The 27,937-nt window shown below is 37.8% G+C and overlaps 1 protein-coding gene across 3 annotated transcripts in view; it reads right to left on the bottom strand.

The window, feature by feature from the left end:
* Positions 1-27,937, bottom strand: part of LOC134342801 (collagen alpha-1(XIV) chain-like) — a 193,030-nt gene that overhangs the window by 109,567 nt on the left and 55,526 nt on the right. For all 3 annotated transcript variants that reach the window (XM_063041387.1, XM_063041386.1, XM_063041388.1), the window contains exons 13-20: positions 26,957-27,102; positions 23,802-23,931; positions 17,138-17,277; positions 16,186-16,315; positions 15,937-16,076; positions 12,603-12,735; positions 9,249-9,391; positions 7,403-7,529 (exon numbers count right to left, since the gene is read on the bottom strand). In XM_063041387.1, the coding sequence (XP_062897457.1) occupies positions 7,403-7,529; positions 9,249-9,391; positions 12,603-12,735; positions 15,937-16,076; positions 16,186-16,315; positions 17,138-17,277; positions 23,802-23,931; positions 26,957-27,102 (1,089 nt within the window). The remainder of the gene's footprint in view (positions 1-7,402; positions 7,530-9,248; positions 9,392-12,602; positions 12,736-15,936; positions 16,077-16,185; positions 16,316-17,137; positions 17,278-23,801; positions 23,932-26,956; positions 27,103-27,937) is intronic.

Here is a 27,937-nt window from a genome sequence, read left to right as displayed (position 1 = left end):
CTGATGAGGGAGAGGGAGAAGTGGTGAGTCTGTCATCATCCCTGACACTGACCCCCTAGGCTTGAGTCGATGTAGTAGTAGTACCTTCTTACCTTCTTAAAGAGTAGAGTGGCATTTACAATCTTTCAGTCCTCCGGGACCATGCCAGAATCAAGTGATTCGTGAAAGATCATGACCAATGCATCCATTATCTCTTCAGCAACCTCTCTCAGCACTCTGGAAGTAGTCCATCTAGCCCAGGTGACTTATCCTCTTAAAGACCTTTGAGTTTACCTAGTACGCTAGATGAACTCAGCAGGTTGGGCAGCATCAGTTAGAAACGATGAGTCCACGTTTCAGGCCAGAACCCCTCGTCAGGACTGAAGAATGAAAGATGGGGAAGGATTTGAAGAATGCTTGTAGCTTCAGTTGAAAGACCAGTAATTTGAAAGACAAAGGGGTGGGTGAGGGGAAGCACTGACGTCATAGCCCTGAAACAATGGGTAGTAGAAGGTTGGGGTCATCTATTGCATCCGGTGCTCCCGGTGCAGCCTCCTCTACATCGGTGAAACCTGACGTAGATTGGAGGACCACTTCGTCGAGCACCTCCACTCCGTCCGCCACAACTGACAGGATCTCCCGGTAGCCACCCACTTCAACTCTGCTTCCCATTCCCATTCAGATATGTCCATACATGGCCTCCTCTACTGCCATGATGAGGCTAAACTCAGGTTGGAGGAGCAACACCTCATATACCGTCTAGGTACACTCCAGCCCCTTGGTATGAACATAGAATTCTCCAACTTCCAGTATTTCCCTCCCCCTCCCTTCCTCTATCCCTATTTCACTCTACCCCCTCCCCCAGCTCCCTCATGGTTCCGCCTCCTTCTTCTACTACCTATTGTTTTCAGGGCTATGACGTCAATGCTTCCCCTCCCCCACCCCCTTGTCTTTCAAATTACTGGTCTTTCAACTGAAGCTACAAGCATTCTTCAAATCCTTCCCCATCTTTCATTCTTCAATCCTGACGAAGGGTTCCGGCCCGAAACGTCGACTCATCGTTTCTAACTGATGCTGCCTGTCCTGCTGAGTTCATCCAGCATACTGAAAGTGTTGCTTTGATCACAGCATCTGCAGATTATTTTGTGTTTGTGTTTACCCAGCCCTTTTTCCTTCGTAATACCAATAGCACTCACTCCTGCTCCCTGACACTCTCGGATCTCAGGCACAGTGCTAGTGTCTTCCTCAGTGAAGACAGATGCAAAGTACCCATTAAGTTCATCTGCCATTTCTTTGCCCACCATTACTACCTCACCCGCAACATTTTTCCAGCGGTCCAATATCAATTCTTACTTCCCTTCTACTCTGTATATAACTGAAAAAACTTTTGATATCCTGCTTTATATTTTTGGCTAACCTACCCTCTTTTTCATCTTTTCCCTTCTCATAACTTTTTTAGTTGCCTTTTGTTGTATTTTAAAAGCTTCCCAATCATCCAACTTCTCACTCAATTTTACTACCTTATATGTCCTTTCCTTGGCTTTTATGCAGTCCTTAACTTCCCTTGTCAGCCGTGGTTGCCTAACCCTACCATTTGAGTTCTTCTTCCTCTGTGAGACATATCTGACCTGTACCTTGTGAACTTAACTATTCCCTGAAACTTTCAGCCATCCCTGCTCTGCCATCATCCCCACTGGTATCCTCCTCCAATCCACCTGGGAAAGCACCTCTCTCATGCCTCTAATTCCCTTTATTCCATTGCAATACTGTTAAATGTGAGTTACACTTTTGCCTCTCAAATTGCAGTATGATTTTAATCATACTGTGATCACTGCCACCTAAGGGTTCCTTTACGTTAGCTCCCTAAAAAGATCTGTGTTATTATGCAGCACCCAATCCATGATATTCTTTCCCCGAGTAGGGTCAAGCTCAAACTCTAAAAAGCCATCTCCTAGGATTTCAACAAATTCCCTTTCTTGCGATCCGACACCAAGCTCATTTTCCCAATACCCTTGCGTATAGAAGTATCCCATTACAATTATGTCATTTCCCTTATTACACACCTTTTCCAGCTCCCTTTGCAATCTCAAACCCATATTTTGGCTGTTATTTGGAAGCCTATATATGATTCCCATAATGGTTTTCTTATCCCTACAGTTTCTTAACTCCAACCACAATGATTCAACATTCTCTAACCCTGTGTCACCATATTAATTTAAACCATACAAGTAGTGGTAGAACTTCTTTATTCCCTAAGGGCCTCTCGGTCGATCTGTGTGTAGTTGCATTCTGGACTCATCAGTGCCCTTGAAGCAAATGCAATCGGACGTTCAGATACATCTTTCATAATGTGTGGCAAAACAGCTCCAATGCCAGAAGAGTGCACATTGCATGTCAGTCTGATGGCCAGAAATGGGTCATAATGGGTGAGCAGTTCATTAGATGTTATTAGTCTCTTTGTTTCCTTGAATGCTTTTTCACATCTTTCTGCTACTGTCTATCCCAGCGAATTCAATGGGTGCAGCACTGCAGCAATGTTTGGGAGAAATTGGTGGTAGTATGTACAAGGCCCAGTTATGACCTGAATTGTGACACATTTTCCAGTTCGGTGGCCTGTAGCACTGCTTGCATCTTCTTTTGTAATTTATGTAAGCCATGCTTGTCAATGACATTTCCACATTATAAGATTTAATTCTTGAAAAAGTAACATTTCTCTTTTGTTACGCGCAGATCATACTCCTTCAGCCTGCTAAGCACTTTACTGAGGTTCTGGAGGTGCTCATCTTCATTTTTGCTAGTCACAATGATGTAATCAAGGTAATATTGTGTTCCTGGGATACCTTGGAGCCTTTGGTCCATTGCTCTTTGCCAAATTGCTGGAACTGATACGACCCCAAAGACAAGATGATTACACTGGAACAGTCCCTTGTGAGTGTTGATTGAGAGGAACATCCTACTTGACTCCTCAATCTCCATCTACAGATAAGTTTTTGACAAGTCAATCTTTGAAATCGTTTCTCCGCCTGCCAAAAATGCAAAAATGTCTTCTATTTACAGCAGGGGATACTGCACAGTATGCAGTACCGGGTTGATGCTCACTTCGAAGTCTCCACATATGCAAACAGCTCCAGCCTTCGTTTCTTGATCATCACTTCAATGGGCATGGCCCATTTGTTCCACTCAATCTTGGACAGAATGCCAGACACCCCCAAGCTCTGAAGTTCAGCAATCACTTTAGGGCGTAGTGCATAAAGCACTGGTTGTGCTTTATTGAATCTTGGTATTGTTGCTTCAAGTTCAATTCTGGCCTTCAAGCCTTTGAACTTACCGACACCCTACTCAAACACTTTCTCATTAGCATTAAGCAGCTGTGGCAGTCTCCGGTTAGTCCTACTGTTTGGGTTACCATTGCCTGTTGATGGTTTTTTAAAGCTTTGATCATGTGCCAGTCTAGTTGGATTTTTCTCAACCATTCACATTCAAAAAGTGCTGGGCTTCTACTTTTCAATATGTAAAGCTCTAACTGCTGTGTTTTGCCACTGTATGTCACATTTACTTTCAGTTTGCCTTTGGGAGACACTTTTTCGCCTGTGTAAGTCTTTAACATCACATAGGTCTTTTCTAATGGTAGCTTAGAAATCAGTCTGTTATATCAGCCTCTGAAATTATAGATACAGCTGAACCTGTATCCAACTCCATTTTCAGTTTCACACCAGATACATCTATTGTGATCTATATGATTTTGTGATCTGCTTCAGTAATATGACAGTTCACCTTTGTCAGACTCTGTGCTGTCTGATTTTGTTTCACGTTTGATCACTTTTTGCATTTGCTTAGTTTTGTGCTTGGTTGTGCTTTTTGTCTGCCTTGCACATTCTCTCTGTGTGACCTTGCCTGTGACACTTCCTGCAAACTTTTTCTTTGAACCAAGTTATTTGTCTCATGGGAGGATTTGCCTCATCAATAACATCTTTGGCTTTTTGCACCATTCAGTGACATTTTGTGTGTTTCACATTTTAATCTCTTTTTCTGTAGTCTTGATGCATCCTTTTCTGCTGTCTCTGATAATATTGCAATGGTCAATGCCCATTCTATGGTTATGTCTCTTTCGGACAGTAGTCTCTTTTGAGTGATTTGACTATGCATGCCACATGCAAGCCACTACCTTAATGCATCAGAAAGTCCATCTCTAGAGTCATAGGATTGGGAAAGTTTGCACTGTTCTGCAATGTATTCAGCAATGCTTTCATCATTTAACTGGTTCTTTTTGTTAAATTCAAATCTCTCAGCTATTACCAGCAGTTTAGAGGTCAAGAAATTTTGCAAAATTGTAACAATTTTGTTGAACGTCATGCTTGCTGGCTTTTCAGGAGTTACGGGGTTGTGTAAGAGACTGTACATTTTAGCACTCAACAAGCTAAGAAGCGTGGAGACTTTCTTTTCCTCATCCACATCATTCGTATTACAATACATTTCAACCTTCTTGATATACGATTCCCAGTCCTCATTAGCACTATCAAATTCATCAGCTTTCCTGACTAAGGACATCGTCACATTATTTTCACTTCAACTTTGCTAGTTGTGCTTCTCTCACTGTGTACCATGCACTATTTCTCAGGCATCCCTTCATTAGGATCTGTGACTACCTTCTTTGTACTGATTCACTCTTTCCTCTCGCTGTCTCTCCCTTGTTCCGAATTCAGTTGCTCCAAAACTGTCGGTGCAGTTGGTGATATTCACTGACATTCAGGTTCGTACTCATTGCTAATTTGTTGTGTATGTACAACAACATATTAATTAAATAAAGGCACACACATGGAAGGTGAGGCTAACTTGTGTATTCATGTTGCAGAGAGAGAGAGAGATAAAGGATCAATGCACACGTGTAGACAACAGATCAGTGCACATAAGTAAGTTATCAGTCCATCAGTACTGCTAAGAGGAGTCATTACTCTAAAAGAAACAGATCCGTACTTTACAGGGATCCTAAAGTTCCAGGCAGTGATTTATATTGCACCTTTACTAGCCATCTCCACCACAATCTGGGGAACTACCTGAACTGATAAGAATTTCAAATATTTACAAATAAGTGCTTCTGTAAAATACCATGAAGATCCTACCCTTTGTTAAGGAAAGTCTAATATATTCAATGTGCATCAAATTCAATGGGCAACAGTAAACTTTCTCTCGCTTAGAACAGTGTTTTGATGTACAGTGCCTGTGTTGTAACACATATAAATATTTACAAAAGGAAGGGATTTTATAATAATGAGTTGAACTCTTAAACTCATTGGCTAGTCTGGGGGTCAATACAGATCGGAAGTCCAAAAGTCAAAGCCCGATGACGAGTCCTGGAGACAGGAGGCATGGAGGACCATCCTGGAATTGAAGGATGATCCATATGTGTGGGTGGGAGGGAGGGAAGAGGCTTACTTTGCTATTGTTGGTTTGTTGCTTGTTGTGTTCTGTGTTGTCCTGCCATGTATGCAATATTGGCGCCAGAATATGTGGCGACTCTTGTGGGCTGCCCCAGCACATCCCTAAGTGTGTTGGTTGTTATCACAAACATTGCATTTCACTTATGTTTTAATGTACATGTGATAAATAAACCTAAATCTTATATATGATACTTCATCTATATTACCTATATAACAAAGTTAAATATTTAATAGTTTTTGTTCGATAGGAGAACAAGGACAGGCAAAGTCTCATAGAAGTCAAGCAATAAGAAATTGGATGAGAGTGAGTTCTGTAATGCAATGTGATCTGTCTATTCATTTTGAAGAGTGTTAAACATGTTCTAGCCAGGCAGTGGCATCAGTGACAGAGGATTGTGGTTGCTGGTATCAGTTTTTGCAACCAATCCAGGTAGAAAAGGAACACACTAGTTGTGATTTTTTTTTCTCTGCCTCCTTTTCTACCCATCTCCACTTGCATCCTATTTGTAATTTAGATGGCAACAAGCATTTGTCCATTGATGGTGGGGTTATGTATCAGGTCACCATGAATCATGTCACCTAGTGTTGCAATGCTCCTGCAGATGTATCTAGGCTGTGTAAGTGCTCCATCAATTCTCGTATGACTATATGATTTATGTGACATAAAAACCTGAAAGAATATATCAGCTTTGCCACCAGGCTCAAGGGCAGCTTCTATCTCACAGTTATTAGACTATTGAATGTCTCCCTTGTCTGATATGATGGCCTCTTGACCTCACGATCTTCCTGATTAAGATTCTGTACCTTATTTTCTGCTTGCACTGTACTTACCTTATTCTGTATCAAGTTTTCTTTTCCCTTGCCCTTGTTGTAGTGATGTGATAAAATGATCTGACTGGATGGCATGAAAACAAAGTTTTCCACTCTACATCAGTACATGTGACAATAATAAATTAATTTCTAATGTCTGACGCTGATTAAAGATGGCTCACCAAAACCCCAAATGTTTATTCCCTCCCACAGGTGCTGCCTGACCTGCTGACTTCCTCCAGCATTGTGTGTGTGTTGCTCCAATTTCCATGACATGCGCCGTGCACGTATCCGGATTGTGTTTGCAAATCATCAGCTCAAGACTCCAAAGTGACAGTGCTGAGTACAAATTAACTTGCTGACTGACTCCACAATTTATCATTGGTCTCACCAATATAGCATGCATTGTGGTACACCCTACAAGTATGTTCACTTGTCATGAATGTTGGCTTACGATTTTAATGGCACTCACATAGCTGAAAAAAACTGTTGATGACCACAATCTTGTGCCATTTACACTTCTTCAACTGCCACAGAAAAAATGAGATTTGTTGACTTCCCAAGGTCTGATAAGGGGAGATCCTTAGAAAGCCTTTACTCCTGGGATACTACCTGAAAACAACTTATTTTGTTGTTTTAGCTCAAGGGCTGAGCCATTCAACATAGCTAAGTGATTATTTCGAAAGAATGGAATTTCTCAGTTTTGCCAGCTGTTACAGTGTTTGATTACACAGTATATTTTCAGGGCATCATATTTCTCGGAGTCTTAGGAATTTCTGTTAGATTTATCCTTTCTGTCTCTGTCTGACATCTGATGAAGACCAGCACCAGATGGAAATGGGACTGGGGGAGGGTCACAGAGCAGCACAGAACCACTATAGGGATGTAAAGCTTGTAAAAACATATCTGTTTTTAGAACCTTCTGAAAAAATAATTTTTCCAAAAATGACTGAGGTAGGATTTACAAAAATTACAAAGAAAAACAGAGACTGCCCTTCTGTTGATTATTTTCTTGGGCAGTGGCTCCATTGTGCTGATTAGCATATTATGATTGGTAAAGAAATTCAACAGGTGACCACCCAGATGGCTACACAATCTTTATCATTGTTCGTGAAATAATACCCAAAATAGAGGAAAGGCTTATCAAGTTCAAGTTAAAATGTCATCATACTTACAGGTTTTTCCCTCTCCGGATATACTGGCCTCATCACCTGAAGCATAGACAGCAGTAACTGTCACATTGTACGTGGTATCAGATATAAGTGGTTGTAATATTATGCTGTTTCTCTTAACATGTGTTATCTGGAAAGTTAGAAAGCTTTTATTAATTAAGTTTTCAAGATATGATTATTTAGAAACAAGTGGTCAAGCATAGTAATTCGGCTGATATGTTTTTAAGTGGTTGAAAACTTAAAATACTTTGTACTTAACTAAGATGTTCCAGTAATGTGCTCTTTATATAATTCTCAATTACTATATCAACTTAATATTTTAACATAGATAGTATAAATAAACATAACAAGAAGTTGCAACAGATATAAATCATACTTCTTTTCTGGTTCAAGAACCAGCTGCTAAATTTATCAAAATTATTTATGCACAGGCCAATAATTTGAAGCCTGTTTTCTTTAATTAAATTTTAAGCTTCAAGTTCTTTAAAAAAGCTAAAATTAAGGTTGAATCAGATCATAATTTTAGGGAAATCAGGCAGGATTATAAAAGTTTAAAAAGTGTGAAGCATTCGTTTTGTTTCTATGCTTAAAGAAAATAAATAAATCTATATTAAAATATTTTATGTCACACTTTCCAATCATATGTTATATAAAGGACCAATAAATTTATGTCCTCCTGATTGCTTTCCACTTAGATTCAAGAATATGCAAGTAGTTATTAACCAATCATCTCCTTTCAACAATAATGGTAGTCCTGTTCACTGCAGAAAATAGCAATAAGACTATGTCCTTATTCCCTCAAAGGCATTATAATGTTGGACTCCACAATGATTCCAATGGTGGAATTTAATATTACATAATCCACTTAAACAACCTTTGTCACATTAGATAGGTAGGTAGTAGGTAATTTGTTCATACTTTAATAGTTAAATATTTTCAAAATTGTAGTTGATATTTTTATACTTAAGTATTTTAATATACTGTATACTTAAATATTTTAGATTTTGCTTTTGAGTTGGCAGAGTTGGAGGCAGAGTTAAGATGGCACTAAACGTGGGGGGGGGAGCTGGGGGGGACTTTGAGGTTCTCACGTTTAACTGTCCTTTATTCTTTGGGGCACTTCTCTGTTTTCGTGCATGTTTGCGAAGAAAATGCATTTCAGGATGTATATTGTATAAATTTCTCTGACATTAAATTGGATCTTTGAACCTTTGACCTTTGATTTTTTTTTTTCTTTTTTTAATTAGCTTTAAATGTTTTAATTGACTTTTAATAGTTTTTTTGTTCTGTATGCTAGAAGTATTCCATCCCTTGTTCACTCGAATGCCATGCCATTTTTTTGGCATGAAATAAGAAAAAATTGACTATTCATTTATATCAGGGGTCGGCAACCTTTTTGCCTCTGTGGGCCAGATCGCATATTAATGAGTGGATGGTGGGTCAGATAAATGCCATAAAAAAACTTGAAATATGGGAATTATACATTTAAATACATCTAGTTATGTTTTGCCTCAAATTAATGAATAATGCATGCTGAAAATCATTTATGCTTAAGGTTGCCTACCCTGATTTATATTCACTGAAGTTCAATTACACTTGCAGAAATACATCTGAATATTTTTCAGCTCTGAAAGATATTTTTTGTAATATTTTCCAGAAGTGGCATGGACAAAGATGATTCATGTGGCAGCCAAGTTTTGTAAACATTGAATTCTAATAAGTCTTGTAATTTCAGGCAAACGAATTTTAAATAGAAAATTAACCTCCTATACAGACTAGTATGGGCATTATATTTTGACTTTTACTACTTAAAATTGATATGATGATGATTAGTACAAATGTTATTTACCATTTCATCAGCATGACCACCTGTAACTGTCGTATATGAGATTTTGTAATGTTGAACATCTCCGCCTGAATGAGACCAGCTAACTTGGAGGCTAGTTGGAGTCTTGGACTCTATGAAAAGATTTGTTGGAGGATACCTGGAATCTAAAATAACATATGGCACAGGTAAATACATTTTTAAAACTTCTAAAATAAGTGTAAGGTTACTGCATTTTGATGTTTTATTATCTAAATCAGAAAGTTAATAGCACATTGCAATCTCAGACCTTGGACATCATACAGTAACAACTCATGTTGTAAATATAATTCTTGAAAATTCAGATTTATATTACTACTAGTGACCAATGCACTGGAAATGCATAGAAGAGCTATGTCATTGGTTCATAGATGATGATCACAATCCACAGTCAGTTTTATTGCTTTTGTATAATACCGTGGTCACTGAAGCAGCTACTTGATGATAATCAGTCTCAGAGATTTAAGAAGACATTTAAGAAGATCCCAAAGGTTTACAATAAACATGTTGCAAAAGGGTAAAAAACTGGATTTCTTGTACTCCACATCAAACAATTACCCTTATCAAACCTCATTAGCTCTTCAGCAAATCCAGATCTGGCTGCCCCTGCATGACAAAGCCCATGAGAAGAAAATGGTTGTGTTAGATGCAGAGAGCCTAGCTCACCAGGAAACCTAGAAGAATATCCAGAGAGAGTAAAGGGGAGAAAATAGAAGAGAAATGTGGAAAGTAAAAAGAGGTAATCAAATAATACTTGCAGGTACTGAAGGAAGGAGTTGGACTATGAGGAATCAAAAAGGTAAACGCTATGTGCAACTGGACAATGTGATTAACAAATACTTTTCAACTTGCTACAAAATGGAAAGAAGATGCTGATGATGTAGATCGGAAAAACGTGTGTGTAACAATAGATGGACTATGCATTGTAAAAGACAAAGTATAACTGGTTAAAGCAACTTTGAAAGTGAATGCTTTGTCAAGTCTACATGAAATGTATCTCAGGCTGTTAAAAGAAGGTAGGAAATTGGAAATGTTTTAACCAGCATTAATCAATCATTGCTATCTACAGAAGTTATACTGGAAGACAGCTATTGTTACACCATTGTTTAAAAAACGAGAATGAGGAATAAGTAATTATAAGATGGTTAATGTCAATGATGAACAAATCAATGGAATCAATTCTGAATGATAGAATAAGGAGTTATTGACAATGACCTAGATTACTGGAATTCAGTCTCTGTGGATTTGTTATGGAAGGTCTATTCTGATAAATGACTGAATTTAAGAGCTAACAAGGAGGATAAAGATAATTGTTTGATGTAGGGTACAATGAGTTCAGCAAAATGTCTGACAAGGTTGTGCATTACAGACTTGTCAAAAACACAGACAAGTAGGACTCAAAATTGGTTTGATTTGCAGGAAATGACGCATACTGTGTCACAGGCATTAATGACACTGGAACGTTCTTACCCATGTAGCTCTATATACAGCTCCTTGCTCTTTTACTGTATATTGATTTATACCTAAATGCATGATAAAGGATTTACATGATAATAGGCCATGTGGTGAAGAAGAAAGTTTTTGTTGTCAAGGTGATGGCAATGGTCTGATTAACTTAAAGCAGGGAAACATGAGGAAATGCATTTGGGAAGGTTGAAGTGACCGAGATGAAGGATGCTGAGGAAATGTAATATATAAATCATGGATTTTTAAAGGTGGCAGTATAGGCGTGAAGGTTCAAAGGGCACGTGAAATGCTTACAATTATGAGCCAAGTAACTGAATATTAGAAAAGCTAGATTGCAATATAATCCTATATATCAGAAATTAAACCAAGGTTTTAGCATAGTGTATTGTACGGGTCACCACATTACATGAAAGATATGATTGTGGTGCAATGGAAATTTATAAGGATGTTGCCTGAGTGAAAGCTCTTCACTGCAAGGTCAAGAATGAGACAGCAGGGCTGGAATGGAGAAGGATGACAAAAGGACGCGGTGAGGTGTACAAAATGATGGAGGACGTAAATAGAATGGAAAGGTGGTTTTATTTTCCCTATATAATGTTCAGTTCTAATAAAAGATCACCAATATGTTTCTCTCTCTCTGTAGATACTGTCTAAGCATTTCTAAAACTTCTTCAGATTCTTCTTTAGTTTTGTCACTGTACAGGCCATCCCTGACTTTTGATTATTACCCATGGATGAATAAGCTTCCATCAAATTAGTAAATTCAAAGATCGAAAGTACATACATACATACATTCACTTTCTACAAAGGCTAGAACTAGATCCCCTTCTTTATTCTCCAGCGATTATCAGTCTTAGTGTGTTTGATGCCATTCATTGCAATGCTGTGGAGATACGGTTATCCTATCAAGTGATCTTTGTGTATTTTTGAGATTTACCAAATTAACTTGGGGGCATCAATAAAAATGAAACCCTGTTCATAACCTGGAGATGGCCTGTAAAGAGCTCAATTCACCTAAAACTTCACAGAACCAGTGCCTGATTTGGGAAACATGTAGCTAATTTGTTAACAGATTTTTTTTTTGTTAAATACATTGTTTCACACTAATGGCACACTGTTAAAATTATCCAAATACAAGCACATTTATTTTATAATGAGGTCAAATGATAAGAATTTATTGTGGAAATCATCTCCATTTCAATCCACCCTTCTCTCTGGGTACTTCCTTAGTGTTAAAGATGTTTTCCTTCTACTCCAGTTCTGAGGAATGGAGGATATCTGTCTGTGGGATTATTTTAAAACCAAGTAACAGCTGCATACTCTTGGCACAGTGAGATCTTGGTCCAAGACAACTGGACACCTTTCTCTGCTGCAAGAACATAGCAAACACATGCACGTGGACAGACACAAGTCAAAACTGGGTGTACATGCGCACATGTGCACATATGCACGTAGCCTCCCTCTGTCTCTTCCCTTCCTGATCATCCTTTTCACTACTTGTTTCCTTTCCCGTCAGCTTCTGCTTTCTTCCTTTCCCTTTCTATTCCCACCCCCATACCCCATCCCCACCACCACTGTCTCAACAAACATGCAGTCTGAAACCTGTGGCCTAGTCCAGAGCTCCCAGACGTCTCCCAGCAAAGATTGGAAGAATCTTCCTTCACTTTTCCAGTGTAGCCCAATATCTGCTGGTTGCAATATCCCAGTGTGATTTTGTGGCTCTTGGGAGATGGATTCATCTAGCACAGGCATCACAATTGATTCCCACCATCACTTTGTGAATAAAATGACACTAGATCACACTATAACTATGCCAAAAATATCAATATATTTTAGGTACTGAATTCAATCTCTCTCAATTAGACTACTTACATGTATTGTAGCGCAGAACAATGGCATTGCTCTTTGCTGTGTCATTATATAATGCTGACAGTGATACCTGATACTCCGTGTTTTTGGCCAGCCCCTGTAAGACTGCTGTGTTAACGTTCCCTTTGATGTCCAGCTGTTTGGAAAATAAGAAAAATTTATAGCATGCTTCTCAGCAAATCAAAGACATATTAACATTTCAAATATAGCTCTCAAACTCATAGATGTTGACAGTTTCACAATACATTCCCAGTTTTCTATTTATATTTCACAGTTCATGCATCTCCTTTCAATAAAATTAGATTTATATGTATTACTCTTAATAGAGATTTCCAGAAGAGAGCAAACAGAAATTAAGATTGATTGATTTGAAAACTATAAGAATGGTACAGAATGGTGATGAATGTATTGCGTGTATGTTACTGATGCCAAATCGATAACCACATCTCTTTGTTACAGATGGACTTTGCATTTGTAATGGACTTTAAGAAGACTAAGCCTCCATTGCTCCCTGTTACTACCGGTGGTGAGGACGCGGATGTGGTGAGGACCTACAAGTACCTGGGATGCACCTGAATGACAAACCTGAGTTGAGCACTAACATAGAGGCTGTGTACAAGAAGGGCCAGAGTCGCCTCTACTTCCTGAGGAGACTGAAGTCTTTTGGAGTATGCATGCCTTTCCTTCACATGTCCTACCAGTCTGTTGTTGCCAGTACAATCTTCTACGTGGCAGTATGCTGGGGCAACGGCATCAACATGGGTGATTGGAAAGGCTGGCTCTGTTATAGGAGTCAAACTGGACACACCAGAGGCCTTGGTAGAACAAAGGACCTTACGGAAAATCCTGGAAATTCTGGACAATGTTTCTCACCTTCTGCATACCACCTTGGCTGAACAGAGGAGAACTTTTAGTAAAAGACTAAGACAGCTGCGCTGCTCTAAAGAGTGCTATATGAGGTCATTCTTACCCTCGGCCCTTAGGCTCTATAATGAGTTGACCTATAGATGGGAAACTGATGGACCCTTCCTGTTAAACTGTTTGAGGCAAATTATTTTTTTTATTCTTTCTTATTTCTCTTCTAATATTTGTATATTTGTGCACTTCTAATGCTACAGTAACATTGTAATTTCCTTTCGGATCAATAATCTATCAATCTATGTGTGCATTGGTCAATCAAATCCCCATAAGATTCCTGAATGTTGAAGCTTGAAATGATCTTTCCACTGAGTGCATTTGAGATTTGACCTCTGGTGTCTGGGATTGGATCAAATAAAGGATAATGCTGAAAAAAAAGCTGACAAAAAATCATTAGGGCAGTTAAGTACCAAGAAGGTGGCCAATTCTTTACTGAATGTTACAAAATTAAGCATTGTTGTTGGAAACTTAATTGAAACAAATAAATTGGCGACCGTATTTTTTATGAGACAAAGTTCAGTACCCGAGTCAGGGATATTTGTCCACTTGTGAAGGACATCCTGCATTTTTTACCCCACTCATTCGATGCAACTGGTAATTAATACAATCAACTTAATAATGAACTCAGAAAAATAAAAAATTGCCCATTTGAAATAAACAGGTTACTCTAACTATTTACAGAAAGATAACTGTTTTTACCCTTAGAAAGCTTTATCTCTCCATGATAAATTTTTGTCTACAGAAGGCACAGGTCTGAACATTATCAATTGGAAATGAAAGTATCATTGTTTACAGTGTTCATTCATTGTTCATCAGTTATTTACAGTGTAGTAGCATAATTGCTAAATTATTGTAGTAGTATCCAGAGAACCAGGTTATTGAATTGGAAACACAACCTCAATTCTCACCATGGTAACTTGGGAATTAGAAATCATAGGAATCATAGAAATCAATCTTGGATCACTACATCCTTCAAAGAAGGAACTTTATTGTTCTAATCCAGTCTGATCTACATACAACTCTAGATCCACCAAAAGTCATTGATCCTGAACTGGAGATCTATAACAAATGCCAGTATTTCCAGCAATGTCTACATCCTATGAATCAGTGTAAAAACAAAACATTTGAAACAAATTTGCTAGCTGCTCACTTTTAGTATCTCATGAAGTAATCCCAAGGCTATAATCCTTTATCGACATTTTAATGTTGTACAAGATAAACTCACAGTAAAATAGGGATGGGAGCAGACCACTGGGCTCCTCAGTTTTGCCTTGCCATTCAATATGACCTCATCTGATCTACTCAATCTCCTCTTCTCTGTCATTTCTACATTGCTATCAATTCCTTGATATTTTAGAATTTATCTGCCACCTCCTTAAATATCTCCAGCTACCTATGTCTCAACATTGACCCTGTCATGCTGCAACAGGATTTTATTTATATCAATAGGATCACCTGTCTTTTTTCTAATCTTCAAAGAATACATGCCTACTTTTTCATAAGAGGAAAACTCTCTCATTCCAGAAACTGGCCTGCCAAATCTTATCCAGATTGTTTTTTTTTAAATTTACTTAAAGATAGAGATTTTGTCCCTTCTGGAACAATGAGTCTGGGCCACACAATTACACCCATGTGGCCAATCAATGTAAAACACTAGTATATCCTTTTTCAAATGAGGGACTGAAATTGAATACAACATTCCATGAGTGGCTTCATTAGGCATTTCATACAAACATAGGAACTAGAAACAGCAATAAGGCCATTCCACTGTTTAATGGGTACACCAACCATAATCTCAATTCCTCCTTCTTGCTTCTTTGCAGAAACCTTTTATCTACTTGTTTATCAAATATCAAATTCATTCTTCTTTAAAAATTCAAGACATTATTATCCTTTTCAAATCTTTTTATTATTATTATTATATCATTCAAAAATAACGCAAGTACATCGAAGTAAGCAACACTTGCAATGTCTCAAGGAAAAAAAAACATTATTTTAAAGATTGAAAAATTTTGGTGGTAATAAAAAAACCCTACTAAGCAGAAAAAGTGGGGGGGGAAACCCATTAGGTGTACAACCCCGGAGCTCTGCATCATACAAAAAGCTTCTAAAGATAAACTTCAAACCACCAGCAAGAAACCTTCAGGATTTTATATTTCTGTGAAGTCCCCTCCTATTTCTCGAAACTCCAGCAGATACAAGCCTCTCACATCCAACCTTTTCTCATAAAACAACACAGTTCTTTTGAAAGACCTTTCACCTGAAACATTAACTCCGTGTCACTTCTCACAAATGACCTGCTGAGGGTTTTCAGAATTCATTGGTTTTTTTCAAACTGAACTTTATTGACCTTTCAAATATTATCACTTTAGCTGAAAAAACAGAACAAATTAGTTGGTTAAATATATATAAAACAAACCTCATACAATTTTCCTCCACTAAGTGGAATCCATTTTATTTTGTAGAGGGCAACATCACTGGCTGCATGTTTCCATGTAATTGTTAAACTGGTGCCTGAAAATTCAGTGACTCTCAGATCTGAAGGAGGTGGAACCCTAACTAAGAATAAAAACATTCAGAATATTTTCATTATTCAAATATAATTGGTTCTTTTTAAATCAACGACAAGAAAATCTCAACAATGCATTCTAGTTAGGAAGATACACACCTGTTTCAGCAGTGATGGTAATGGGCACAGACCTCAAGGTATCATAAATGGAAAGTACAGAAATCACATACTTTGTCAGCGAGGTCAGATTTTTTAATAATACATTTGTAACGTTCCCACCAACTTCAATCTGGAATTATAAACAGGTATACTGTACGTGAATACACATTCCAAATTTCCATGTAGAGAGATGACTGATTTTACCCAGTGAGGAAGGATATACTGAGGGAATACTTAATCATATGTGTAAAATTATGAAGTTACTTATGAGCTTTTGTAAAAGGACTTATTCCCCCATGTATAAAGTTATTAACTGGAAAAGGCATTCACTAAATACAATTGTTTAAAAGGTTAGAAACATAGAAAACCTACAGCACAATACAGGCCCTCCAGCCCACATAGCTGTGCCGAACATGTCCCTACCTTAGAACTACCTAGGCTTTACCCATAGCCCTCTATTTTTCTAAGCTCCATGTATCCAACCAGGAGTCTCTTAAAAGATCCTATTGTTTCCGCCTCCACCACCCCGCCGGCAGCCCATTCCACACACTCACCATTCTCCGCGTAAAAATCTTAACCCTGACATCTCCTCTGTACCTACTTCCAAGCACCTTAAAACTATGCTCGCTCATGCTAGCCATTTCAATCCTGGAAAAAAGCCTCTGACTATCCACACGATCAAAGCCTCTCATTATCTTGTACACATCTATCAGGTCACCTCTCATCCTCCGTTGCTTCAAGGAGAAAAAGTCAAGTTCTAAAAGGTTAAAGTAGAGCTGAGGAAAACCAAAACATGCTTATGCTGTTACATTGTTCTTAGTGGATATGATAGAAACTAAAGCCAAGACGTTTTCTTATTTGTGTGATTAATAAGAAACTTAGGTACCAGTTACTTCCATTTGTAATGTGTGTTAGTCCCTGGCACAAGCAAGAAGCTCAGCATAAATCTCACCTGCTTGGGATCATTCCCATTAGCTGACACATACATGATCTGATGTCCAGTCACTTTCCTTGCAGCTCTCTCCCAATTTACTTTAACACTACTGTGATGGAGCTCAGTGAGGTGCAGGTTTTTTGGAGGATCCAGTGGATCTATATATAAATAACAAAACAAACTATTGAAAACAGTTCATATCTAACATAATGCCTACCAAGACCTCCTACCTTGAAATCAGTTAAGGACCACTTCCTATGAGGTTCTTATGCAACCAGGCAGTTGTTCTATTGACTTGTAGCCTTGAGCTTGAGAATTGACATTGTCTGCTTCTCCGAGCCTGTCTCTTTGCAAACTCCTGCCCTTCCACTGTTGCATTTTCAGTTCCCTAGATCACAATCTCTAGAATTCACTTCCAAATCTCTTTGTCTCTCCTTTATGGGATTCTTGGTAAAATATATTTGATTGGCCAAGTGTTTGGTTTCCTTCAGAGTCTCTTCTTTTCTAGTTCAATGTCCATTTTCCTAATTTACAAATTACCTTCTTTAAAAACTACCTTTTTTCCTTCTTTACAAACTACCCTGTGAGATCTTTATGTTAAATATACATTGTAAATGGAAATGGATACTAATAGATCAAGAGATATTTAATAGTTTTTCCCAAACCTTTTTATTTGGGAAATAATACACTTTTCTATCACTTTGCTCTTTATTCATTCCCAAAATCTTTGTGTTGTTCATTCCTTATTCTTGGTATCTCTCCACTCGGCTGTTTCAACATTTTTCTCCTTTTGCTTTATGTTTCATTACTTTCAACTCCATTTTCACCATTCTTCTTCCACACTTTCATTAATCCACATCTCTTCCTTTTCACTTTCTTTAATATTTGCTGATAATGACACCATATTATTATTTATTGAAACAGTCAAATGAAGGTGCTGCTGAAATGTACAAACCTTGAGCTACAGCATAAGGAAGCATTGCACATGTGCACCTGCTGGCCTCTTAGCTTTACTAATCTACGGCAGTCATGAAACACCCAATGAAATCAGGGCCTCACATGCCACAATCGGAGCAGGTCCAAGTGGCAATCAGACTTTTATACCTTGCATGGTGCAGCCCTGCTCCCATAGCCCTACTCCAGTAGCCCCTGACAGTTTTGGCATCTTAAACTGTCAAAGGCCTGCCCTACTTATTACTTTTAGAAACCTGTTGAATTGCATCACTGGCATCACTGCACCACCAGAGTATGGAGGGGCTACTGCGTTTGACCAAAAGAAGCTGCAGAAGGTTGTAAATCTAGTTAGCTCCATCTTGGGCACTAGCCTACAAAGCACCCAGGACATCTTTAGGGAGCAGTGTCTCAGAAAGGCAGTGTCCATTATTAAGGACCTCCAACACACAGGGCATGCCCTTTTCTCACTGTTACCATCAGGTAGGAGGCACAGAAGCCTGAAGGCACACACTGAGTGATTCAGGAACAGCTTCTTCCCCTCTGCCATCCAATTCCTAAATGGACATTGAAGATCTGGACAGCACCTCATTTTTTAAAAAAATATACAGTATTTCTGTTTTTGCACATTATTTTAATCTATTCAATATATGTAATTGATTTACTTGTTTATTTATTATGTTATGTTTTATTTTATTTATTATTTTTTTTCTCTCCGCTAGATTATGTATTGCATTGAACTGCTGCTACTAAATTAACAAATTTTACATCACATGCCAGTGATAATAAACCTGATTCTGACTCTGATCTTCTGATCTGAATTGGGCTGTAGAATTGTTATTCTTTTCTTGTAGTTTAACATTTTTATGCTCTTTTGTACTTCTATACAATCCCTTATATATTCAGTAAGTTTTTCAATGGTTGCAGTTGCCTCTGTATTTTCTGGAAACTTCTTGGTTTCAAATGCAGGTGTCATGTAACTTGAATCTGTCTATCTTACTGGTTAACTGTGATCAATGGAATTTCTGTTACCTCCAGTCTGGTACAAGAAGACCACACTACCTTTAGTATTCCCTCCTCTCCATTGTCTCCAGCCATACTTCTTCCTTTCTATTCTTTGCTCTTGTAACACTTATTAAAATGATTACAAGCAATAAGTTTTATGCCCCATTCTTTACTTATGAGGAAATTTAGGACTGCAAAAACATTAGGACACAAAATGCCTCTAACATTCATAAGTATTTTAAAATATTTTAAATTTATTTAAATAATTTTTAATATTTTAAAGATATTACTATTTTAAAGAATATATTAATTTTAAAACATGTTAAAATCCTGCTAATCAATTATGCATAAAAATCCAAAGAAACAGAGAAAATATTGAAAATAAAATAGCCAAGCAGATTCAAGAAAATTTGAAGGCAGAATATAATATTAATGATAAGACTCTTGGCAATGTGGAGAATCTGAGAGATTTTGGGGTCCGTGTCCATAGGACACTGAAACCTGCTGCACAGGTTGACACTGTTATTAAGACTGTGTATGGTGTGTTGGCATTCATCAACCGTGGGATTGAGTTCAAAAGCCGTGAGGTAATGTTACAGCTATACAAGTCTTTGGTCAGACCCCACTTGGAGTAATGTGTTCAGTTCTGGTCATCTCACGACAGGAAGGAAGGATGTGGATACTATAGAGAGAGTGCAGAGGAAATTTACAAGGATGGTTCCTGGATTGGAGGGCACACCTTATGAGAATAAGTTGAGTGGACTTGGCCTTCTCTCCTTGGAGCAACCGAGGATGAGAGGTGACCTGATAGTGGTGTACAAGATGATGAGAGGCATTGATCATGTGGATAGTCAGATGTTTTTTCCCAGGGCTGAAATGGCTAACATGAGGGGCATAGTTTTAAGGCGTTTGGAAATAGGTACTGAGGAGATGTCAGGGGTAAGTTTTTCACACTGGCAGTGGTGGGTGCGTGGAGTGCACTGCCGGTGGTGGTGGTGGAAGTGGATACAATAGGGTATTTTAAGAGCCTCTTAGATAGGTACACGGAGCTTAGAAAAATAGAGGGTGATGCACTAGGGAAATTCTAGGCAGTTTCTAGAGTAGGTTACATGGTTGGCACAACATTGTGGGCCAAAGGGCCTGTAATGTGCAATAGATTTCTATGTTCTGTGTTCTACATCTTCTTAATTAAGGTCAGTGACCTGATTCAAATGAATGGGGTCACATTAGAAGGACCAATAGTGGCTGGCAGAAAAATAAAGTGCAAATATGAAGTGTATACAGTGCCTCAGGTCAAAAAGTAATGGAATACATCTAGACTCAGTGGTGGGTCAAAGAGGTCACATGCACTGTCATCAGACCTCCACATGTTCTGCATTGTTTTGTGCACAGTAGCTAGGTAGTGCATCACAGCTGGCTAGCATTCAGGATAATCTGGCCAGTTGTGCCCATATTTTATAAAAGAAGTCATTGGGCAGAAATTCATCAATAAAATATACTTAACTGAAGTCAAATATCACCTTGTATCCAAGACTGTTCACAGGAGAGTGAGAAATTTCTAGCTACTAGTCAAATGAGCATAATGGAAAGAGACCCAGGTTATTCCATCCAACAGATGGACATTAGGAAATTAACGCTGACAATTTTCCAGTGATGGATAACAACAGTCTGTTTCTCATCTCCACAAAATACAGCCTTATCATCATTTATAGGTGGATCTACTGAGTTTGCTTGCAGAATAGATACTAGCAAATTGCCTGTTAGTTGGCTTTCATTATGCACCATTTTAAGTAGAGTTTCACTTTTTGATGAATGAAATGTCGTTATTTGGCTGTATATAGTGACATAGCTATTCTCAAAAAGAGTGGGGATAAGCAGATAATCCTACTATCAATCATGTGTCTAAGTGACTGAGATTGATTTTATGAATCTGAACCATCTTCCATTCACTATAATTTTCTGACAAAATAAGATACTGTAATTCATGTCATGTTCTGATTCCTCTGCTTTCCAGATAAATTAACTTTGTTTACTGTGCATCTTGCCTCCTACAGATACAACATCAATAGAAACCCTCCTAGGCTTCAAGTCTCAGACAAGTTGAATAAAAACAATGCTATTAAAATAAAAAAAATTCCATCATGGACAGTCCCAAGCGCAGCTACAAAAGGGGGAGGTTTGGGCATGGGGTTAGCAACCCTATACCATTAAAAACCCAGAGCTACAGGAACGCTCATGGAAGCTCCAAAGATCTCATCCCTGGGAGAAGAAGGATCTTCTTCTTCTACAGGGCTACACCTGTAGACAACTTGAAAGACTGGCCCAGGCCAGAGGACTCGGACAAGCAGCTGTCTGTGGCCTATGCCACAGTAGATGTGATGGCTTTAAATAAAATTTAAACTAAAAAGTAGGTACAGTTGTCTTGTAAGAGATGGGCATAAAGTACATGACAGAGGAGAACCATGCTCTGTCAACAGTGTAATAGTACCTCCCACTTTGAAGGAGACCATTTCAGGAAGATTTGGAAAGAGAATCTTATGATTTCACATTCACTTGGCCTAACCATTCATCACCCATCTTCTATATCCTACCTTTTGACCCCATTCCCAGTCACCAATCTGTCACCTGACTTCCCCAATCATGAACCACAAAATTTGGAACATAACTGGAGCAACTCGGTGAGTGAGTTTGAGATCTGGTATGAGGTGCGTGGGGAACAAGGACAAAAAAAAAGCAGCAATATCTAATTTAATGAAAAAGCTTCAAAATACTTTTATTTATGCCAGCAGCAGGAAGTGGGAAGGTTTTGCTAAGGAACTGAAAGATGCCTGTTTGGGTGCATGAAGAAGACTGTGCTCTGGGTCAACAAACATTTTGTTCACAGGTCTGCTGTTGTTGCAAAATGTAAGCATTCTCAGGGTCCAGGCAGTCGTTAAATGGTGAAAGGCTTTGCATTACAAAGGAAATCCGGTCATTTCAGGTCTGGGTTGGAGAGATGGGGCATCTATCTGGGTTAAATCCAGTCATTTCAGAAAACCTGTTCCCTGGAATGTTGGGTGGAGTCCTTAAGGAAGGGGAGCTGTGATCAGTAGAGGTCTTAGTATGAGTGTTGGAGTTCAGTGAGGACTATCAGAGTGGGAGAAAGGTGGGGGTAGAGTCAGGTGGTAAATGGATCTCCTGGAAATTAAGCAAAAAGAGTGGCCCCAAGTAATCCAATATTTTTGCACCAATTGAAGAATCTGTACTAAGATGGAGTGCACTTCTAGCCTAGAAAGCAGAGAAAAGATTGTTAGAAGTCCCATCAAACTCTAGCCACATTATGCAGAGGTGATTAGTTTTATCAAATTCTTAGAGATATGCTGAATTCACTTCATATTCATAGCTCGCTTAAATCTATAGCATTTGTCTCAGTTGCTCCATTTTGCTTTTTAAATATCTCGCAACAGAATAATGTGGAATCATCGGTAAACATCCACATCACTGACATGATAAAGGGAAGGCCATTCTTGAAGTAGCTGTCTTGAAAAGCAGGAGATACTGAATGGGGTCAGTTGGAAATATTAAGGAAACACTCCTCTTAAAATTTATTGATGAAAATGACACAGCATAATGGTTAATTTACTGGACTCGTACACCAGCTAAACCATTGATACAAGCTCAAACTCTGCAAGTGCTGCTGTGGAACTAAAAATCCCTCTAATGTAAATACATTCAAGATTCAAGTACATTTATTATCAAATAATGCATAAATTATCCAACTTTGAGGTTTGCTCGCTCGCAGATAGCCGCAAAACAAGAAACCCAAAAGAACCCAGTTTAAAGGAAACAAAAGAATAAAAATAAAAGACCAACACTCGATGTGCAAGAAAAAAAACACAAATCATGTAAACAATGGAAGCAAACAACAGCATTCTGAACCAAAAATGAGTCCTCAGATCCGAACGCCAGAGAAGCCCAGATCTGCTTATAAAACATTTTATGATTTAATTTAAAAGGTAGTATTAACTATAAGACTCATTACAACCCATCTAGCTCATAATGTCACTGGGTGGATGGAAATATAGCACTCTTGTCTGGCCTTAAATCGTCGTCATCGTAGCTATCCCTCGAGGTTGAGGATGATGGTCTTCGTTCTGAAGAAGTGGCCCACAGAGTGAAGACGCCTATGCATGTATTTGTTTAACGTGTACTTGATGTTGCACTCCAAGAAGCACACGATACTTCACAAATCAACCAACTGATTCCAATGGCATGGAAACCACGACAATTGGAGCTGATGGATTTGTCGCAGCCTTCATTTGCCTTCACAGCCGTTGAGTTCAAAGTAACTTCGTCCGTCTGTTCCATGGTTGAGGTCTTGGTTGGATTGTTCTTTGTCAGGGACCTCACCTTTGACCTTAACGCCATGGGTGACCCTACCAGGAGCATAGCTCCAGACGGCATTGCTCTCGGGATCACAGGACCACATGAGCTTCTCCACCTTCTGGCCTTAAATAACTCTGTTTTGAAACATTGTGGTCTACTTACAATTGCCCTTGCCATAAAACTCAGTTCAAAGATAGACATTAAGTGTTTACCTCATTTCATGCCTACATCCCGAGTATGAATAAAAAAGACAACTTAAAAACAATTATTACCAACATCTAGAATAATGGAGTTAATGCAAGGTCATGGAGATTATATACAATATTACAGCAATTGATTATACATTTTTAAGTAGACTCACGTGTTGCTTGCTGTGCTGTTACTGGTTCGCTTGTTTCATCTCCATATAAAGCATAAGCCGTTACAATATACTCTGCATTTGGAGAGAGATCTTCTATTTCAATATCTGTGTATTGAGCATCAACCCTGATCTGTTATTACAAGAAAGCTGTGTAAATATTTTGAAAGTAACTGTACAAATTTCTTTTCCTTAAACAGTTTTTACACTCATCACCTCAGTATAATAGTTACTTTAAAGTTTTAAAATTTGACCTTTTCAGCTTGTCGGATGATTGCTTTTGTTACTCTAATGGCTAGAAGATCTATACTATTGAATTGGAAAGAGATTAATCCTCCTACTACATTTCACTGGTTTTCTCAAACTATATCTTGTTTAAATCTAGAAAAAATTAGAAGTGTCATTTCTGACCCATTTATTAAATTTAATGAGACTTGGAGACCATTTATTCAATACTTCCACATGATGTAATTGGACCCTTGCCAAATCTATTTTGTGATTTCAATATATGGGGAGAGGAGCGGAAGTGGTGACACTATTGGTTCTATCTGAGGTATCATAATAGCCATTTCTTTTCTTTTTCTTTTAGTTTGGGTAGATTAGTTTTTTGGGGGGGGTAATTTTTTTTCTTTTTCTGTTTTTTTAATGATATTTTTGTATTTTATGTATATTCTTTATATATTTTACTGTTAATCTGTGTGACTTTGGGATGTTTACTAACTATGTGTTACCTGACTATAAACTTTAATAATTATTATTAATTAATACAATCCTAATTGTTCTGTACTTACTTTTTGTAATGTGTATGATGTTGAAACTAATAAAAAAAATTGTAAAAGAAAAGAAAGTTATTGATCATTTTTCTATCAAGCATCCTTTGTGACAATTAACTTAAATCTGGAGTTCATCAATATATATCAGATGAGTCATATTACAAGTTATGACTTTTCAATCTCAACTCGTTTCAACCTAAAACACAAAGATTATTTGGTGCAGAATTTGATGGTATTTTAGTTGTTGAATCAAAATGTTGTGACTTCAAACGCTCAGTGAATGAAAGGTAACTGTGTGCACTGCCCAGAATACCAAGTGCATTGAAATAACAAGATTTTGGTGTGCATGGGCGCAGAACCTTGAAGTTAGCAGAAGAGGTGGTTGGGAGAGCACATGGAATTCTTTACATTAGTGGACACTCACAGGAAGGTTATTCTAGAACTATATTAAACTTTCCATTGGCCAAAGCTGAAGCATCAGCTGACTGGGGAAGATGGAAATCTGGATGTACAGACCTGATGGTAGTGATAGAGAAAGATGGGACCAGCTTTCTCAATGTAGTTCTCAATGATGGATGCCAAGGACTAGATAGTCCAAGTTCCCCAAAGAACTTCAAGGAAATAATATTATAGCATGTTTTACTGATGTATGGCACTAAAGGTGCAAGGATAACAAACTCCAGGAAGTGCCCAGTCAAGATCAACAGAGAGAGAAAAGGATGTTGTAACAACTACTATTTTTAAAAACTGACTTTAGTTCCTGAAATAACAGTTATGTAATTTACTTATGTTTTTTCTCTAGCAGTGAGAGACTGAACTATAAATGAACACAATAATTGAAATCGACAACCACTAAAAATGTAGTGCATAACAATAACGAGTATTTAATTAGGCCATCCATTTACAATCCAACTGCCTTCACCATAAGGTGATTGAAATGTAAAAGTAACAAATTACCTCAGTTGTGCACATTCACCGGGGCAAAGTCATTCCTATTGCACCTCAAAAAGCAAATATTGACCTTCAATTGCTTAGAGCATGGATTTGACATCATTCTAACAGAGTTTGAAGAGTTCAACTATGAGGCAAGTTTCAAGCAGTCAATTTGACTAATGATCAAATTAATAAATTCAATAGGGCAGGTCCAGAGAAATCCCTCTGGTGAAAGAATTCAGAACAAAAGGTCACGGTCTTATATGAAAAGGTGTATGAGAATTTATATTGTACCTCATATAATATGTTGATATCTCAAAGTTCTTCACAAATAAAGAAAATTGAAGAATTGTTCAAGTTTGCTTCGTGCCAATTACAGTCGTTCTCATGGTACATGAAATGCAGGAGCCAGGTTACACAAAACAAGCTCTTATAAACAGTAATGCAACAATGACCAGGTAATATTCTATTTTACAACCGTGTTAACTGAGAGGTAAGTATTGGACAGAATGCTTAGAAGGAAGACAGGACTTCCATTCAAAAGGCTCACTGGAATGGTAAATTTATATCTATGCTATTTAAAAATAAAATTAAATAAATCTTCAATCCTTATTTCTTCTGCACACATGATATTTTTAAGACTATGATTGACACTCTTTATTAATGAACACATGGTAAATTTAAGCCAGTAGAATAGGATTCAGATGAACCATAGCCTTTTGATTATGTTAAAGGGCCAGACTGGGATATTCAAGATCTAATCTTCCTTCTAGAGTTTCTGATCTACTTCAGTGTAGTAATAATTGATGATTATTGAAAGGTGGCCAGTAGGTTTTCTATTTCATAAGAGTAATCCTCCTTCAACAAGCTTCACCAAAAATATAAACTTGGGCTGATTTCATTGATTCAGTGCAATAGCTTCAGATGGATTTCTACTATTGCCAAGCAGACTCAGTGGGCTGAATGTCCTAATTCAGTTTCTATGTCTTATGGTCTTAAGAGAAATTATGTACTTCCAGGTTGCTATTGCCAAGTCTGAATGGTTTGGTTGAAGGCAAATGTTTTTACCTATATGCCCTTTGTTACATTTATAGGAACGAAACAGACTTTTCTACTAATAATATACTAATGGGTAGAAACCATAGAGATCAAATTGGTTCAGATTCTGTATCGTACACTAATGAGAAGTCCTCACCTCCAGGTCTAAACCAAATCATCATCAATTATTTCACAGGATCTCTCTAAATGTATATCCTCTTCAACAATGAGCTACTGCAGGGTTATAATAATTGCCACGTGACTTCAATATAATTAGATCAAATCTTTATTTAAATGGATACTTTTATTAAGAAATGTACTCATATTACAAGAACATATTTTAAAGCAAAATACAAAATATAACTTAATAATATAAAAGCAGACCATGAAAATTCTGACACTGATAAAAATTACCTCTTTTCCATCTTCTACTTCATCAGTAGAAACTTGTTCATAAAGGACCATATAATGAGTGGCTTCATCTTGAGGCTGCCATTTAATTCTCATACTGTTATGTGTGACATCATAGATTGTAAGATTATTCAGGGATGGGAAAGACACTAAAAATAAAGAATTTTAAATAAAACCAGTCAAATCAACTTTAAATAGGAGAACTAACTATCACAGGGAATAATTAACAAATTACATTCCTTTACCTGTTATTTACTGCATGAGTTAACTCATTTATTTTAAATGTGCTTGTTCAGTTAAAATATTGAGACACAGCAGACTATCATATTCAATTATAAATATCTGAAAAAATTACTAGCTATCCCATCTTGTAATTGAACATCTCAACTTTCCAATAGAATAAAATAACTATTGATATACTATTTGTTCTTCAGGGAATTGAACAGACAGCTTTGACACCTACACCTTAAATGTGGTCTGGAAGCTCTTGGCTTGCCCCACTGAGGAAAGACAGCCCTGAAAGATATCTTCCTCTGCATCAGGGCTAAAGTAACCAGTCTGATAAGGTAGATCTCACCTCCTCAAGGATCTCCCAGTACATACCCTGGCTATCACAAAGGATGTGAGTAAGGGAGAAGATTTCAACACCATAAACTAATATTAAAGACAAGATCATTGGGCAAGGGAAGTGACCATGGATGTAAGCCAGGTGAAGGCGAGGACATGGATAATCAAAATGAAGGAAAGTTAAAAACGGCACCTACTTGAGGAAGATAAATGTACTCTGACATCAGCCTAGGTAAGATGGCTCCCCACAAGTAACTCAGAATTAGGCCTTGCCCTTCAGTTTTCTTTTAGGCCTTGCGAATTTTATACCTTATTTGTAGCGGTTGCCCATGCCAAGGCTCTATGTGTCAGCCAGTGATATACTGGATGTGCCCGCAGCAATTTTGATCTGCAGTCTCCTGTTCTAACCTGAAAATA

Source organism: Mobula hypostoma, chromosome 2 (assembly GCF_963921235.1).
Source record: "Mobula hypostoma chromosome 2, sMobHyp1.1, whole genome shotgun sequence".
Taxonomy (NCBI): Eukaryota; Metazoa; Chordata; class Chondrichthyes; order Myliobatiformes; family Myliobatidae; genus Mobula; species Mobula hypostoma.
This window is presented reverse-complemented; position numbering and strand designations above follow the sequence as displayed.